The sequence below is a fragment of the Lipotes vexillifer genome, unplaced genomic scaffold (assembly GCF_000442215.2).
Source record: "Lipotes vexillifer unplaced genomic scaffold, Lipotes_vexillifer_v1.1 scaffold508, whole genome shotgun sequence".
Lineage (NCBI taxonomy): Eukaryota > Metazoa > Chordata > Mammalia > Artiodactyla > Lipotidae > Lipotes > Lipotes vexillifer.
Genome location: NW_006793099.1, coordinates 750,092 through 768,877, shown reverse-complemented (window position 1 = coordinate 768,877; position 18,786 = coordinate 750,092). Strand labels below are relative to the sequence as shown.

Here is an 18,786-nt window from a genome sequence, read left to right as displayed (position 1 = left end):
GGGGCTAAGAAGGAGCCTCTGGAGTTATAGCCTCTTTGGATTCATATCCGCGGCTTACTGTGGCCTCAGGGAGGTGGTTTAAGCTCTAGTGCTGGTTTTGTATGCCTATCTTATTAGTGTCTGTCTCAAAGAGATTAAGTTAATTAAATGCGTTAAGTGTTTAGTATTCTAAACATACCTGGTACCTAGTAGGCACTCAATAAATATTAGCAAGACATAACATCACTAATTCAGTCTGTTCTCCACAGACCAATCATGGTCATCTCCTGCTTAATGCACACGATGGCTTCCATTGCACTGGAGATTAATGTAGGTTTCCTGCCTATAATCCTGCACATGCCTTCAGCCTCATCAGTTCTTCTCTGCCCTCAGTTTTCCAGGCCTCTTCTCAGTTTCCTCAATGCATCAAACTCCTTGTTCCCTCTTTCTAGACTTTTCTCTTCCCTGCCTTTTCCAGGATTGGTTCCTTCTCATTTTTTTGGTCTCAATTCAAATTACCTCTTCAGGACCTTCCATGACAACCTGTCTAAGGAAGTACCTTCCGACCTCCCACCCAGCTAGTCTCTATAATATCACCCAGTTTGTTTCACTAGCAGTACATCACATCAAAATTTCTTCTCTATGTGTTTTGTTACTTCTTCATTAACTGTCTCCACCACTAGAATGTGAACTCCTTGAGGACGAGGATCTTGGAGTCTTGGTCGTCATTACATTTCTAATATCTTGAAGACTATCTGGCACATAATAGGAGATCAGTAATCATTTGTGAGAAGATTGGATGGATGGATGGATGGATGGATGGATGAGATTCTTACACTTGAACATTGGCAGTTGTGTAGTGTCACATTGTATAATACTGAATCAAAATTAGTGTGGAGACTTGTAAACTTGTGAATTCTCACTCCGAAAAGATGCTAAAATTAGGTGAAGGAATAAAAGTTCAGATTTTGCTACTGAACGCCTAGAATGCAAAATTATCTGAATGACATGCATTAAATGGTTACTGTGTTGAAGCAAAAACTGGAAACAACTAGAGTTTCTTGTCTCAAATTTTGTGGTCTGTTTATGATGGGATGGCTTCTTTCTAACAGCTTCCTTTGTCTGTTTTTAATTTGAGCATTCCCAGAATTTCTGCTGTTTCCTCTTGGAACAAACATAGGTAGGAAAATTTAGAAAACAGTTAGCTTGTGGTGCTGAGAAGAACAAGGACTTAACAGTCAGACAAACCTGAGTTTGAATCTTTGGGTCCATACCTTAGTAGCTGTGTGGCTGGATTTGTTAACCTCTCTGAGCCTCAGTTTTTCTACCTATAAAAATGAGATATTATTAAAATTATATTATAAAAATTAGTACCCTTGCCACATGATAGCTATTTAATAAATGTTACTTTTCTTACCTACCTACACCCTTTCAGAGCATTGAATGGTTTGTAGTAAGAATTTCACAGGGTTCAGATTAACCATGAGTTTAAGCTATAGACATTTTATCTGTCTCCATTGGACTATCTTAAAAAATGTCAGTGTCTGGATCAGTAAGACTAGTAACACCTATAACAGTGTCTGGCACGTAGTAGATACTCAGTAAATATTTGTTGAATGGATGAATAAATAGGCTGTAAACACTTTTGTCATTCATGAGAATCAACTAGATTTCTATATAGTTTAAAGTAATGTTTCCTTAAAATAGAAATGATTCTTCCTCCAAATTATGCAACTGGACATTGAACAGCATCAAACCATAACTGAATGTTTCAAGACATCATGGCACAAAACCACGTTTTCTTCCGCCTGATGTTATTTTTAAGTATGTCTTTTGGAATTGTTTAGTTCAGCATTTTGGAAAACAAATGAGCTCTGAGATCTAAATTCAGAAGTGAACCAGAAGTTCTAGAGATGTTTCTTGGACTTTGAAGAAATATTTTATATGTAATCTTTAGGTTACAAGGAAGTTGAAGTAGGAACTTGGTCATCATAATTGCCACCAAATGTGTTGGATGGCACTGGTTGTTAGACACTTTAGTTAAATATCAGGAAATTATATGACACACACACACACACTTTGGGCAATCCTAATATTTTAAAATGTGGATTAAAAAATATATATATATACAAATGTATATGTGTGTGTGTATATATATATATTCACTTTGCAAACAATATTCATTGCTTTCAAAATTTTATGAGAAAAGCATTTCAAAGTAATATGGAAAGGATAAATTTCCTAAAAATTAAGAAAATAATAGTACAGTTAACATCTAACCTTACACTGCATTTTAAAATGAATTCCAGATGGATTTGATATAATAAAAACTGAAATTATAAAAATCTAGAAGAAAGTGTAGGTAATAGTTAATTGATCTTGGAGTTAATAAGGACATTGTAAGCATTAAAGCATTGGAAGAAATCACAAAGGAAAATATGGAGAGATTTGACACCTAGAAATTAGAAAAGGTTGGTTGTCAAAAACATTATAAACTAAAAGCAAACAAACTTGGTGAAATGTGCCAAAGGGCTATGTATTTCATGTATAAGGATTTCTTACAGATCAATAAGAATTCCTTAACACCTTAATAGAAAAGTTGTCAGAGGACATGAACGATACACAGGATAAGTGTAAAAATAAAAGGCCAGCAAACATATGAAGGACATTAAGCCTCACTGATAATTAAATACATGCAAGCTAAGACATCAGAAATACACTTTGCATCATTAACTTGGCAAAAATTCAAACAAACTAGTATTCATTATTGGCAGGAATTTAATAAGTGGGATACTCTCATACAATATAATAGGAATATAAATTGCCTCAAATTTCTCGGAAGTCTTAGTAATCCATTTTTAGAGATATGTTCTATGAGATAATAAAAATTTTGACAAGAGATTTATCTGTAAAATGTGGTGTTAAAGCAATTTCAATGATAGTGAGAAAATTGGAAACATCCTAAGATACCCTACAAGAAGGAATTGATTTTTAGAAACACTGTGTTCCTGTTTTAAATAGTTACTTATTTAAAATAATGTTTTTTGCGAAATTAAATAAAACATTTTGACACTTTAAAAACATACCCAAAGAAGAGATAATACCACAATGAACACCAATAAGCTGCTTGTGCACTTTATCCAGATTAATAGCAAGATGCTGTCATATTTGCTACATCTATCCCTTTTTCTCGTCTCTCTTTTACTTTGCTGAAGCATTTTAAAGCATATATCCAGACATCATGTTATTTCATGTCTACCTACATACCTCAGCATGCTTTCTTAAAAAAAATGGACATTTTCTTACATAATCACAGTGCCATTTTCATTACTAACATAATTTAACAAGGAATTTAACATAATTCCTTGGTACACTAGAGAACACTGAAACTACTAGCCCTAGTTGTCTCAAAAGTGCCTGTTTTCTTCCTCATGGTATCATTTAACCCAGAGGCCAGCAAACTTTTTCTGAAAAGGACCAGCTAGGAAATATTTTCAGCTTTGCTGGCCAAATGATCTCTGTTGTAATTATTCACCTTTGTGCTTGAAAGCCACAGTTGACACTGTGTAAAGTATTGGGCTGTGTTCCAATAACATTTGATTTACAAAAGCAGGCAGCTGACAGGATTTGGCCTGCAGGCTGCAGTTTGCCAACCCCTGATTTAACCCATTACCGTTCTCCATCTACTTTATAAGGTGGACATTAGTTTTAAAGCTTGATTAGATTCAGGGACAGTTTTTTTGTGGCAAGAATGTGGAGAATGCTGTGTGCTTCATCTCTCATCCCATCAGAAGGTATATAATGTCTGTTACCCCACTGTCAGCTATGCTAAGAATATTCAGTTGGTACAAATGGGTAAGGCTTGATCCCTCTACTGCAGACTCTCCACCAGCCTTTTGTCTGATGGTTTCATCCATTATGTTTGTTGCCTAAATCAAGTATTTCATTATAAATAATTGCAAAATACAGTTGACCCTTGAACAACATGCGTTTGAAGTGTGTGGGCCCATTTATACTCAGAATTTTAAAAATGGAGATATACTACAGTCCTACATGATCCACTGTTTGTTGAATCCTTGGGTATAGAACCACATATGTGGTGGGCCACTGCTAAGTTACACGTGGGTTTTCGACTGCACGGAGGCTAGCACCCCTAACCCGCATGTTGTTCAAGGGTCAACTAGTAATTTTCTGCTATTCCATCTACTTTCATTAACCAGAATGCTTCTATAAGGGAGAACTTTCCAATATCAATGAGCGATTTAAGTTATCCTGAAATACAGTTTGTCCAGTAACATTTTCTACAATCAGGATATATATTAATTCTTTCTTTCCTTTTAATTGCCAAATTTCAATATAAAGAATTGCCCCCTGGGTCACTTCCAAAGATTCCCAGTGGGTTGGGATTTTGGGGGAGTTGAAAGGGCCTTTCTTTTTTTAGTTTTATTTTGTATTACTATGAGCTCATAGATCTTTAAAGTATATCCAATGATTATCAGTCATTTGCATTTATTATTCTTTTTGATGTTCAAATTATTCCATCTTTGGCCAGTGGGGCCCCTTTGTGTTGGCTACTGTTAGTCTTTTTTTTTTTTTTTTTTAAACAAATTATTTATTTATTTATTTTTGGCTGCTTGGGGTCTCCGTTGCTGCGCGCGGACTTGCGCTGTTGTAAAGAGCCGGGGCTACTTTTTGTTGCGGTGCGCGGTCACTATCGTGGACTCTCTTGTTGCGGAGCACAGGCTCCAGACGCGTAGGCTCAGTAGTTGTGGCTCACGGACGTAGTTGCTCTGTGGCATGTGGGATCTTCCCAGACCAGGGCTCGAACCCGTGTCCCCTGCATTGGCAGGCGGACTCTCAACCACTGCGCCACCAGGGAAGCCCCTACTGTTAGTCTTAATAGCTTCTTTCTTTCTAGCCTGACAAATTCCAGGGAGAAATTTTCGATAACAGAGTGATGAAACTATAATGTATGTTGAAATTTTAACAAAACAAAGAGCAAGTAAGCAAGTAAATCCTATGTATAAAAAATCAGTAAGAAGTATGCCAAATAGTTAAATATTTTTTCCGGGCAGTACAATTATAGGAAAATATTATCCCCCCCTCCTTTTTTTTTTTTTTTTTTTACTTCTTTGTACTTTTCTGTACTCTACATCTTCTGCATTAAAGATTATTACTTTTATAATTTAAAAATCTGTTAAAATTTTAACAAGCCAACAGAAGATTTTCTTTAATTTAGCGAGTTTCTTTAGTCCACTTAAAATAAGATACAAATTATCTTAAAAGATACTTATACACACTTTTTTCAGAATTATAAGTAGAGTCATTTTACAATTATTAACTATATCCTATATTCTCAAAAAGCTTGTAATGTAAAGGGAAAGTAGATTAAAAATCACTTTTTAACAACCTTCAGACTACAAAATTATATTAGATGTCTGCTTCTCTCATCTGTCTTTATAGACCTTAAAATTTTTTCCCTTAAAACCAATTTGGAAACTAGTCAGTAGTATATTTCTTATAGCACTTGAGGTGGACCACAACTTCTGGAGGTTCCTGGATCTGTAAATATTCTTCAGTTATCCTTAATCCTGTGGGTTGATGTATTCAAAGCAAATAAACAAGAACAAATCAGCAGAAGAACTTATTCCTCAGTATAAATAAAACAGGGCATGTAAATTAGTCTCCTTCAGTGCAGATGGTGATCATTTAGACGTGGCCTTGATGTGGGTTACTTTTACCTGAGATCCACCAGGGTCCATCCCGGACCCAGGTAAATGGGATTTTAAATTGTTGACCCTGGAAGGAAATCATCTCGTATGAATCCATCCCAAATGGATCACACTGTGTAAAACGTGGAAAGTGGTCCTATTGCGTGTATTTTTTTTTTAATGAAGTTATACTTACCATGAATAGTAGAGAAAGAAATGTAAAAACTCAACTATGTAAGAGCTGGTGTGGGTGCGTGTTTAAGTGTGTTTTAAAAGAAAAACTCATTTCTCTCCAGTAGAACTGAGAGTCTCCTACACTCTCTTCCTAAAGCCTTGGAGGAAAGCTTCCCTTATGCTAAAACCAGGCTGAAATGTTCTTACTTTTCTCCATTCTGGAAATCTGAAACAACCCACACTTTTCTGGGTAAATCATTCAGGATTTCTGCCGTTTCCTGCCCAGAAACAGTTTCTTCATGGTGTCATATTAGAAGTTTTTCTCATTGATAATTTCCTTATACTAACATAACTAATAAAAGCTATAATTCTACAAGACAAATTCAACAGTCAAGGTAGCGGCAAGGAACAGAAGGCACACGCAAAGTGCTTCACTGAAGCAGGTTTAATAAATAAATCTCTTTAATATGTGCTGGATCCACATGTAGTTTGGCACATAGTAAGATTAGACATGAACAAGCAAAGGACATCAACTTGGCTCCCTATTCTTAGAATCTTGGAGTAAATATGAACTAAGAATATTTTGCAGTGCATTTTGGAAAGGAATATTATCTTCATCTGGACTGGTGGTCTGCTTCCAGCTCTGATCATGAAGTTAAAAAAGGAGGAAAAGGAAGAGGAGGGAAGGGGAGGGGGAGGAGGGAAGGGGCCCTAAACAAGACTTGTTGAAAAAATAACCACTTCTTCAGTGCTGCACAGAGGAAAATACCTCAGGTGCCACAGGTGACCAGATGACTCTCTGGTACTGAAGCTCTGTCGCTTTTGCTCGGGGCTTACTTTGCATAACTCAAAGCGTGGTCTCTGTAGTAGGAAAATTAATGGCCCTGCCCTTTCCAAAACCAGATTCCTTTGTTAGTGTTGGTCCCATTAGACAAAACAGGCAAATGCCGCAAGCTTCTCTGACAACTCAGTTTTTCTTGGGTATGGATTTGCCTTAACAGACTTAGCAGCTTACAGGAGCTATGCGCTGGAAGTGAGATTTACCAACCCCTTTTACTTACTTATAAGCTCCATCAGTATGGGGGCTGGGTACAGTGCCTGTGGCTGGTTCAGTGCCAGGACTTGATACATATTTGTTTAATGAAAGACGATGTCTCATATCCCTCTCGTTTCCCCCGCAATGTGAAGTGCAGTACCAGACAGTTAAGAGGTGATAAATGAACACTTGTTTACTAGGTAATGATTCAAATGCTGTACGAGGTACCTGAAGTTAAGGATTTATTTAGGTATTCATCTTCTCAATCCTTGCCCCTGGAGTTATTGGCTGTAAATATTGATGACAGGTGAGGCATACATGCCAGGTGAAAAATTGCTACTGCCTTCCCTAAACTGCCACCATTCTGAATCACTTCAGTCCACAATTTTTAATCAGACCCTAGTACTTAATCCTCGAAATGACTAGTACTGAAAACATGGCATATCCACATTCCTTCTTATTTAACTCTGGCAAAATGATAGTAGAACCAAACAAAACACATTCATTTTCTGTGTAGTTAAATTACAATTTCGACGGTGTTTCTCAATACTGGAAATTGTTTAATTTTGTCCCTTTGAGTCTGAGAGTTCTCAAGAAAAATTACCTTTTAGGGTAGAGAATCTGAAGCATGGATTTTTGTTAATTTGGGCCATCTCTCTTTTAAAAGAAGTAATTTGTGGAACTGACTCATAGGGAAATACTTTTAAAGACAATAGGTAATTTTGGATGATTAGACCTCAATCATTTGAGCTTCTCTGCTTTGGGATAGGAATCAGGAACCAGGCTCTCCCAAGGCCATGTGCAGACCTGTTGAACCGTGCTGGAATCTGTCTAAATAATTAGCAACTTTGCACTTTAGCAACTTTGCACTCAGATTTCTTTGGATTGAAGCATGGGACATGCAAATGTAGGAGAAAGCCAGGGACAATAGCGAAATAGCTGAGCAGTAGTGGCCAAGAGGAGTCTCATCACAGTGATTCAGGGACAAAGTTTCTTCAATTCGGGAAGAACATAGCACATTTAAAAGAGCAACAAAGACAGAAGGTATGAACCGTGCACTAAATCCATTTACTTCCAGAAACAGACCATTGAGGTCCTATATAGACTAATATGTCCAAAAGTCAAAAAAGATACAAGAGAAATACATCATTTTACTGGTGCCAAGTTCACTTTGTTCTAGGAACTTAGATATTTCATAATAAAAATTGAAATAAAGGCCAAAAATGAAGCAAAGGTAATTACTTTTGAGATGGATTCTAGTCATCTTAATTCGGGCAACCAGTATATTTTATTCAGAGCTATTTCTGTTTCTGTCTTCATTCAAGTTATGAAGTTTTAAGATAGCCTTTGATAGATGGCAAATTATTTTAGTTCCTTTAATATTTATAAAAGTGTAATAGTCCTAAAAGTTATTAGTACTAAATGTCCTTATTCATTTTTTGCCCACTTAGTTACTAAAATAACTGACATCAAAATATTTCCATGTAATAAAGAATTAGTTAGCAGTGAAGATTTACCACTAGTTGATTAGTTTGAGTAGACATACTGTTAAGTAATGTTGTTTGGCTTGAAATTCCCATACAGTTCTCACCACAGTATAAATGAATTAACCAACCATTATAAATATTTAATAGATACGGAAAACATTTATAGGAGTCAGGAATGCGACTTTCCTGTTTGCTTAATAAGCATCTACACAGGTCACTTCCTATCATGCATATTAACTTATAGTAATGACCATGGTAGTAATATATAACTTGAAAGTTCAGGGAATATTTTTAATTTGAATATCATTTTTATTTTACCCATTTACCCCAAGCAGCAGTATATCTGACTGATGTATTTTTGGTTGAGTGCATTTGATAATAAAGCAGGATCACTGCCTTCTACTTCCTTGAATTCCTAAAGCCAGCTCTCGCCTCTATCAAACTCTGTTATAACAACCACTTGATGGGTCCAGTAATCAAAAACTGGGTGTGGTCAATAATATTCAAGTAACTTTTTCCTAACACCGACAACCCCGAAGACTTCATATGAATAATCCTGAATTGCTCTGGCAAACATTTTATTTACCTACCCCATCAAAAATTTATGGACGATTATGACCCAAAAGTATACTCTACCTCAAGTGTCAAAACAAACGAATTTAGGTTTTGACAACAAGAACGTTACAGAAATATTTGTGATGCAAAATCTTGTAAGGTTTTGCCTTAAAATATGTTTTATAGTAGCTGATATTTCCTTTGTTAACACGATTGGCCAGAATATGGAAAAGAAAAGGCAAGTCACCCACAGGAGTCAACCCCGGGCCTCTTGAGCAGAGTACGTGTGTGAGCGCGTGTGGGCATGGCTCACTGCCTGCCCTCCCTTTGCCATCATTGATTTCCTCCCTCCTCATTAAACACTCATTGATTCTTGTCTTCCAGATGACACAGGCTGTCCTAGTAGTCAGTCAGTATCTCCTGTGAAAACGCCCTCGGATGCTGGCAGCAGCCCTGTTGGCTTTTGCCCTGGAAGTGATGAAGACTTTATCAGAAAGAAATGCACAGTTGGAATGGTTGGTGAGGGAAGCATCCAGTCAGCTCGACATAAGAAGGAGCCAAAGTCAGGCCTTGTAAAGCCAGGTGAGTGTACGTAAACTTTTCATGTTCTTATTGGAGTAATATGACTAGAGGGATTTCAAATGAAATTTGAAATGAAACACCTGGATATCAAGGTAGGAAACACTAATGCTGTACCTAGCACCCAGAGACATCTTTTTTTTTTTTTTTAGTAAAGGAGGTAGAGCATAGAGTGAAATATTTTCTGTACTAGTTGTTAATAATTGAGAATGCATAGTGACATATGTGTCTGTTATAAAGACATGTAAAAAAGGGAGGAAATTTGAAGAAATGTTAACTGAATGGTCTAAAAGACACTGAAACTATATAATTAAGTCTAGCATAAATTATACTAAGAGATTACTTGGTACCATTTAAAGTGTGCACAAATTGTGAAAAGAGCAGGTTATCTTGATGCACATCTGTAGGGCTGGGCATACTTGCTGACCTAGTTATTTTATTTGCTTTTAAAGATTTAAATATGAATATGATGCTATATATTCTATATATATATATACATAGAATGTTCAATAATTACAAAATAGTAAAAGCTATGAGGTGAAATGGAGATTTTTATTACAGTGAATGAGATGCCATGAACATCAGAAAAGGTCAGTTCTCAGAACTTGCAATATATAAATAAATATTTTCCATCTCAGAAATATATACAGTATATGAACAAATATAGTTTTAGTGAAATTAAAGTTATAACTTTAAAATAAAAGGACCTGAGTATTGGCATTGAGAGACAACCCCTATATTGCATTATTTTCTTCAGTATCACCAGTTGTACTATACATATTAATGAGCCTGAAAAGACAGATTAATGGCTTGCATGAGCCCCATTCCTTACATTTGTCTTCTAATTTTTGTTTGGTGATATCATTATTGTGCAAGGAGCTATAGATGGCTTTATTTCAATGGAGCCAAAGGTTGGTCCTGTGTACGCTTCCATTGGAAGGTCCTGTGTCCTCTTCCATCTCTCTCTGCTTTTGTTCTTCCTGAATAATTGACATGCATAGCATATCTTAATGGATTACTCTTCGTCTTGCTTTTGGTCAACCAAAGAGAATGTTGTTTAGTCTGAGAGCAAAACTTACACTGTGTGAAGAAGAAATCCCCTGTTTCCTAATAGTTCCTGGTAAATGTTAGTTATGATGAATTTGTTAACAGTCCTTTGCTTCAGAAAAATATAAAAAAGAAAATGATACACAATGGAGAAGACAGCATATAAAAGAGAAAGATGGACATTGTAAAAAAGGTGTTGGGTACCCCCAATATTTAAGACAGAGACAATGAATTGAAGAGTGTCCTGTAATTATAGCCAAGAAATAAACCATTACCTTGTGTACTCAAGAGCCAGAGCTGCCTTCCTCCCTCCCCCAGCTCAGTTCTCCTTTTTTTAAGTTAAGAAATAATTCATATACCATAAAATTCACCCTATTAAAGTGTACATTTCAGTGGTATTTAGCATATTCAAAAGATCATACAGGGCTTCCCTGGTGGCGCAGTGGTTGAGAGTTTGCCTGCCGATGCAGGGGACACAGGTTCGTGCCCCGGTCCAGGAAGACCACACATGCCATGGAGCGGCTGGGCCCGTGAGCCATGGCCGCTGAGCCTGCGCATCCGGAGCCTGTGCTCCGCAACGAGAGAGGCCACAGCAGTGAGAGGCCCGCGTACCGCAAAAAAAAAAAAATAAAAAAAGATCATACAAACATCACTACTGTCCAATTTCAGGACATTTTTATCTCCCCCAAAAGAAACCTCATACCCATTAGCAGTCACTGTCCACTTTTCCTTTCTTCCAGCCCTTGGCAACCACCAACCTACCCTCTGTCTGATCCGCCTGTTCTGGACATCTCATATAAAGGAATCATACAATATGTGGCCTTTTGTGTTCAGCTTCTTTCACTTTGCATAATGTTTTCAAGGTTCATGTATTAGTACTTCATTCTTTTTATGGCTCAATAATATTCTATTGTATGGATATACCACATTTTAAAATAGACTTTTTTTTGAGCAATTTTGGGTTTACAGAAAAATTGAGCAGACAGCAACAGAGTTCTTATATCCCCCCTCACTACCACTACTTCCAGTTTCCCCTATTATTAACATCTTGCCTTAGTGTGGTGACAGACCACATTTTGCTTATCCATTCACAGTTGATGGAAATTTAGATTGTTTCCACTTTGGGGCTATCACGAATAATGGTGCCATGAACATCCATATACAGGTTTTTGTGCATGCTTTCAATTCTCTTGGGTATATACTTAGGAATGAAATTGCTGAATCATATGACAACTCTATGTTTAACCCTTTGAGGAATTGCCAAACTGTATTCCCAAATGGCTGCATCACTTTACAAACCACCAGCAATGTATAAGGGTTTCAGTTTCTCCACATCTTTACCAACAGTTGTTATTGTCTATCTTTTTGATTATACCCACTCTAGTGAGTGTGAAGTGGTATTTCATTGTGCTTTTGATTTACATTTCCCTGGTGGCTAAAGATGATGAGCCTTTTTTTTTTTGTTTTGCGGTGCACGGGCCTCTCACTGTTGTGGCTTCTCCCGTTGCGGGGCACAGGCTCCGGACGCGCAGACTCAGCGGCATGTGGGATCCTCCCGGACCGGAGCACGAACCCGTGTCCCCTGCATCGGCAGGCGGACTCTCAACCACTGCGCCACCAGGGAAGCCCGATGATGAGCATCTTTCCATGTGCTTATTGGCTATTTGTATATCTTCCTTTGAGAAATGTTCTCAATTTTCTTTTAACCTGGGAGCAGTCACCAATGGAGTCTGCTTCTGTAGCATACAGGATGTGAGTTTAAGAGCAGAAGCCCTGTCATCCTCTTTTTGTATTCCTAGCACACAGGGGCCGGTGTGTATCGAGGGCACAATCAACATTGGTTGACCTCAACAGCAAAGGTAGGCTATGGGATTGAGAATATGAAATGCTGCAGGAAAGAATGTCCGCTTCATGGATTGTGAAGAAAAAGTAGATTTTTATTGTGAAGGTATTGTAGGACTTGAATGCAACCTGAAATTATTTCATTTTTGTTATTCACCACCCCTCCACCCCCTGGCCCCCTTCCAAAAACATTTTACGGTGGTGACAATACCAAGAAACGTGAAAAAAGAGAAAAGTGTGGTGCAACAAGAACAACCTAAGTTTAACTGGCAGTTAAGTTTATCCTTGCCCTTCCTTGTTTCAATAATCATAATAAGAATAATCATATCTTCACGAAAGATTTAAAACCCTATGTGTATGTACAGAATCCACCCTCAGCAAGTCTGGTTCCTACAGAAGATACTCACTTGCTAAAGATCAACTACTTGTCTTGCTGAGAGTGTTTAAGCCTTATGCTTTCATGAAGAACATGCAGACAAAAAGAATAAAAAGAAGGGGGGAGGGAGGGAAGAAGGGAGGAAAGAAAACAAGAGTTGTTCTTCATGCTGTTTTGATAATGGATCATTTGAGAATAGTGAAGGCCACAGACCCATACTCCAGAAAAACACACACAAAATATCACATACTATTTCTGCAGTTTCATGGGTCTCCTTTATTAGGATTTATGACTCCTAGTTTAATGACCCTTTTGCCCAGAGGCAGAGCCTGAAACAGGGCCTTTGTCAACTGCTTCTGACTTAATTGCTCAGAGGCAAACATATCACCTAAGCAGTGCTGACCTCGTGATTTTTTGATTTATTTGCATTTTATCAAGGTCACAGGGGTCCCTAAAGGTTATTTCTTAGTTGCCTGAAATTCCTAAGTCATCACTAAAAACCATTGCTTGAGCTTTTGACTGGGCCCCAATTCTGGACAGTAAGCTCTTTGTATTTAGAACAATCTGCACCGTGACCTATAGTTCTCTGAACTTTCAGCAGAATAAATCTGTCATGCTCATAAATAGGAAGAGAGGAAATCCTGGAACCGAGGCCCCTGGGTGACTCCAAAATTTATAAAATGCAGAGACATAATCTGTTAAACCACAAGAAGGTACTGCTCTCTGGTTAAAATGTTCCACCTCCTCTGTCCCCAGGTGACCATCTCCCCTCAGCCTAAACTCATCTTCCGCTCTTGATGTGCACTCTACTTTTTTTAAATAAATCGACTCATTAGGACCAATACCAGTTTATTAAAATAGCAAGCAATTAGTGCCTCTTATACAGATGCTCAAGGGCCCTTTAACATTAACCTGGGCCCGTTTTATTTTAGGTCCGTTGTTCTAGATTCTGGAAACTGCTTTTCATCTCAGAAAGGAGTTATAGAAATGCCCCTTTGGTCATTCAGATAAAGAGCTAATAATATTTACTGAGTATCTAATGCAGAAGGAGAAGAGATCTGTGTCACAGGATGCCAGGAAGGGCTCTGAAAGGTGAGCACGCCAGCACCTCTCCAGCAGGGTACTGTGGCACACGCCCAGCATGAAAGCCCTGCTTTCCTCCAAGCAGGACTCGTGTTGGAACTTCTTGGAGGCAGTGAGCCTTCTGTCATTTTGGCTTCTATCACTTAATGGCTATGCAGATTTAATTAAAAATTACCAGCAAAGAGCGGAAGAAAACATCCCTGCAGTTCAGTTGAATAATGGCTTTGCCTTTTTCATGTCAACTCAGCACACATTTAAGACTGAATCTCCAGAGTGTAATACAATGTCTGTCATCAGGTAGGTGTTCAGTAAATACTTCTCTGAGAATAGAGTGTACAAGGAATCAATGTGTAGTGTGGGGGGAACATGGGAAAGATAAAGCAAAGATGACCTCAACATCATCCCTGCTCTTAGGGACCTTATCATTTAAGGCAGAAAACTACAATAAATCTGGGCTGCAGTACAGATTAAAAGGAAGGGAATGGAGGCATTCTGATTGGGAACTTTTTTTTTTAATAATTAATTTTTATTGGAGTATAGTTGATTTACAATGTTGTGTTAGTTTCCGCTGTACAGCAAAGTGAATCAGTTATACATACACATACATGCACTCTTTTTTAGATTCTTTTCCCATATAGGTCATTACAGATTATTGAGTAGAGTTCCCTGTGTTATACAGTAGGTCCTTATTATCTATTTTATATATATAGTAGTGTGTATATAAAATCCCAATACTTTTTGAGGGATCTGTGGTGCTACCATTCCTTCTCCCAGGTGCTTTTCCTATATGTAGTTCACAGTTTTCCTGATGAGATTTTTCTCACCTAGAAAGGAAAGGCCTAATTGGATTTCTGTGCTAGGACATTAAATGACATTCCTGGGCCTCCTTTAATGCTTGATTTTCTACTTGGGGAGCATCTTAACCCAAAGGAGAAAAAGACCCAGTGTTATTGTTCTACAAATGCAAGTACTAAATCCTTCCTACACAAGACTTGTGGGAGAGCTGGGGAAAGAATTACACAATTTAAACAAATATTTAGAAAATGTGAAAGGGAGAAAAAAACACCTCCCGGTTAAGAAGATAGGTCAAGAGCAAATGGTTAGGGTCACTATAATTGAAAAGAAACCCACATTTAGAAACCGAAATGTTGAAATCTGCATTTGAAAGATGTCACCTCTGCCATCAGCATTCAGACTAAGTTAGTATTCCCTTGTCATCAGACACCACCCAGGCTTTTGAAATCAGAGACCTGGCCAGATGAACTGTAATAACCTCACAACAACAACAGAGGATGGGTTACTTTAAGAAGACGCTTTCCCACATTCAGAGGCATTTGCTGGAAAACTCTGAAGGCACCAACTGGGTTAATGATTAATCAACACTGGTTCCCTTAGTAGATTGAGGCTCTTTCACGCACAGCCGATAGCCTGCAGCTGTTCCCGTGCTTATCACAAGCATTGTCCCTTTCACTTCAAAGTTAGTTCTGTGAAATAAAAGAGACAATTTACAGCATGGGGTGTGGGTGGGACATACATTCTTATAATAATAACTTGAGCTACAAAGAGAAGACTCACAGCTTACCCAGTTTGTTTCTTCAGAAAAAAAGTGGGGGGAGGGCAGGGCTGGGGGGACACTTTCTAACCACCAGACTCAGGAGCCCAGTATACTAGGTTCACAGTTCCATACCACCTCTTTATAACTGTGCACTCCTCAGCTACTTGTTATCTTCCGGAAACTTGGTATTCGGCATCTGTAAAATGGGTTTTTGTGACAATTAAACAGATTAAAGAATGTAAAATGCCCAGCATTGGACCTAGCACAAAGTAATTCCTTAGTAAATGTTAAGAGTGGTCATTTGTTGCTCTTAAAATAGATATCAGAAATTCCTTGCACTTTGTTTACAGGAAAACCCTTAAAACTATCCACAGAACTTATATGTTTATTTAAAACAAAATTCTAGCAGGTCATGTCTCCCAATTCACGAAACATGAGGGGGAGTGTTTGCTATAGGAGGGCACTGAAAAGAGCATTAATTGACAGCTGATGGCTCGACAATGAAGAAAGAGATAGGAAAATATGAAAAAGCAGACAAAAGACCACTGAAAAGCATAGTGGCCTTCTAAGTGTTTCAGGCTTTAAATGTTTTGTAGCACTTAATGCAATAATTAATGTTCCAGAAACAGACTGAGTCAGTGTGATGGTGGAGTTGGCAGAAAATAATGTGTATGAGGGCAGGAAAATGTCTTGAACATTTCAGAAATGTTTTCATAGAGTGGAAAAATTAAAATTTTAGTGCTAAAAGAGATTTTGGTTAAATGGAAACATGCTGCATTCTTTGGCAAGGGGCAGTACTTTTCTAATAGCTTACAGTTTCAATCAAAGTTCTTCCAGCAGCAAAGCCCAGCCTCAAATAAAGGCTTAAGTCTATTTCAGATACTGAAGATATCTGGAAGAATATATTAAATGTAATTGTGGGCTTGCATGACTCTGAAGTTTGATTAAAAATTGTTTTAGCTAATATTTATTGAGCCCTGACTGTCCCAGGCAAAATTCCAAGGACTTTACTCATTTAATCCTAATATCACTGTGAGAAAGTGATATCATTATCCCGTATTTTACAGATGGAGAAACTGTGGCATAGAGAGGTTAATTCATGCAAGGTCACACAGTTTGTAAATGGATTTTAAACAGGGAAGTCTTGCTTCTAACTCTTAACTACTGCACTGCGTCTAAGGTCTGACTTCAAAAGAATAATTTAATTATTCCTAATTAATAGGAAAGTGTGACAATTGAGAAAGATGTATTGATATAAGACAGGGATTTTAAAAAAATATCTGTAGAGCCCTATAGATTAGCTGATACAGTCCATATATAGATCATGCTGGCTGTTGCTGGTAACAGAATCAATGAACCTCAGTGTAACTTCAATGAAATACAGAAAGTTAAACACAGGAGGCTGTTTGGATGCAGGTCAGTAAAATAAACCCTGAGAATGTCAACATCAAAGAAATGTTAAGGTCTTCAGGATTTTCTACTGAATCATGAACTAGTCCTTTCCGTACTTGTCACAATGTTTTATGTGCTGCCCTGCATGTCGTTCATACTTTCGCAAACAAAGATCATTAGGCTTTGTCAACTTATACAAGAGCTTTTGCACTGATACCGAAATCGATCTCTGAAACTTTCTTTCGCTCTGAGAGAAACAACGTTCCCCCAGGATACAGCAGAGAATGTTTTATGGTGAATTATTTTATAGTCTATCCCTTCCCCCCAGCAGAGACCAGACCAGTGAAAAAAAGCTTAAATATGATGAGGAGACCTGAGTATTTATCTTTATGGCAGGATTACTTACATATTTACTCTCATGCCTTTCTCCCATCTGTGCTCTTGATGATGCACCCAATCAATGTAACGGTGCCAAATGGTCTGCTAATGGTTTTTCCCTAAGAATTAGTGAATTATAATCTTCTTCTTCCCAGAGGCCCTGCCATCCAGATCCCAGGTCTACTAGGATTTATTGCATGCACAGTGTGCTAGCTACCGGTGTGAGAGCCTGCCAGATGCTAAGTGCTCTAATGTGTTGAGAACAAAGCCTTATGGGTCTCTCATACGTAGCAGACACTCCAGCAGACCACACACCCACCATTAAAGATATTTATCAACTACCAGCATAAGAGAAATAAACCTGGAAACTTCTTTTACACACAAACCTATAAACTAAGAGTTATAAATCATGCAGATACATTCTTTAGGTTGGGCTTTTTTTTTTTGTCCTAAGACTTTATTGAAGAGACTGCATACACAGGAATGGGCCTGATTAAGGAAACCCAACAAGTATGGCGATGGTAATGGCTTGGAGCCCTTCCCCCCATCCTGAAGAGGCCAGAGGAAGGTCGAGATACCCAGGACCCAGAGGGAGAGAATTCCCAGGCTACATGTGAGGGAACCGTGTACTTTGGTAGAGGAACAAAGCACCTGACAAGGAAGGAGGCAGAGGGATAAGTACTCTGACCTCTCTGTCTTCCTCGCCAGTGTAATCTGTTGTGTGGCATTTGGGTGGACTGTAGGGTTATTGACAAAAGCTACGTGTTGAGCAAAAGTCATGTAAGTTCATTTGGGTAATTCAATGAATTAAGGTCTCCTACCGCCTGAACCTGTATCTGAGGGCAGCCAAGGGACAGCAGCAAGCTACGTGAATGCAGCCCATGGTTAAGTGAGGTAAGCTTCAGGAAGCTGGCTGCAATGGGCTTACATTCCAGGATGCATGGACTAGAGTGTGGCATTGCAGGAAGGTGATCGCTGTGTAGGAGTCTGAAGGACGGCAACCCTCACTTCACCACGTGTAAGTTTTCTGCTAAACCTCAGTTTGAATCCTGGCTATACATTGATTGACCAGCTTTCATTCATTCACTCAACAAGTGTTTATTAAGTATTTATGCTGTGCTGACACCACTGTTCCAGGCATTCGGGATAGAGGAGTGGAAAAAAAGGAAAAGATGCCTGTTCTTTTGTAGCCTGCCTTTAACATGGGGAGATGGCTGATACACACACAAGCAGACAAACAAGATAAGTTCAGATAGTGACAAGTAAAACAAGGTAATGCCATAGACAGTCATGGGCATGGGGCAGGGAGTGTCCGGGGAGATGACAGTTGAGCTGAGAACTTAGTCATATTCCTTCACATTTGGGGAGGGTTTGGGGGGCAGTGGGCAGAGCAGTGACCTAGGAAGGGAGAGAGTTGTTGCAGGTGAGGTCTGTGTCTTTAGAGCAATGGGAACCTCTGGCTGGTTTTAAGAGAGACGATTTAATGTATATGTTCAAGATCCTTTTGGCTGCTCTGTGGAACTCGGATTATCAAGAGATGAAAGTGGAAGCAGGTACATTAATGAGAAGGCAGTGAAAATAGCAAAGTGTAG

General features: G+C 38.3%; 1 protein-coding gene across 6 annotated transcripts in view; it reads left to right on the top strand.

The window, feature by feature from the left end:
• The window catches only part of SYBU (syntabulin), a 77,622-nt gene that overhangs the window by 18,787 nt on the left and 40,049 nt on the right, over positions 1 to 18,786 (top strand). For 4 of the 6 annotated variants that reach the window (XM_007466243.1, XM_007466242.1, XM_007466241.1 and 1 more), the window contains one exon: positions 9,327 to 9,524. In XM_007466243.1, coding sequence (XP_007466305.1) covers positions 9,327 to 9,524 — 198 coding nt within the window. Of the gene's footprint in view, positions 1 to 9,326; positions 9,525 to 12,367; positions 12,428 to 18,786 lie in introns of all 6 variants that reach the window. The other 2 variants (XM_007466240.1, XM_007466239.1) reach the window with 1 other exon arrangement.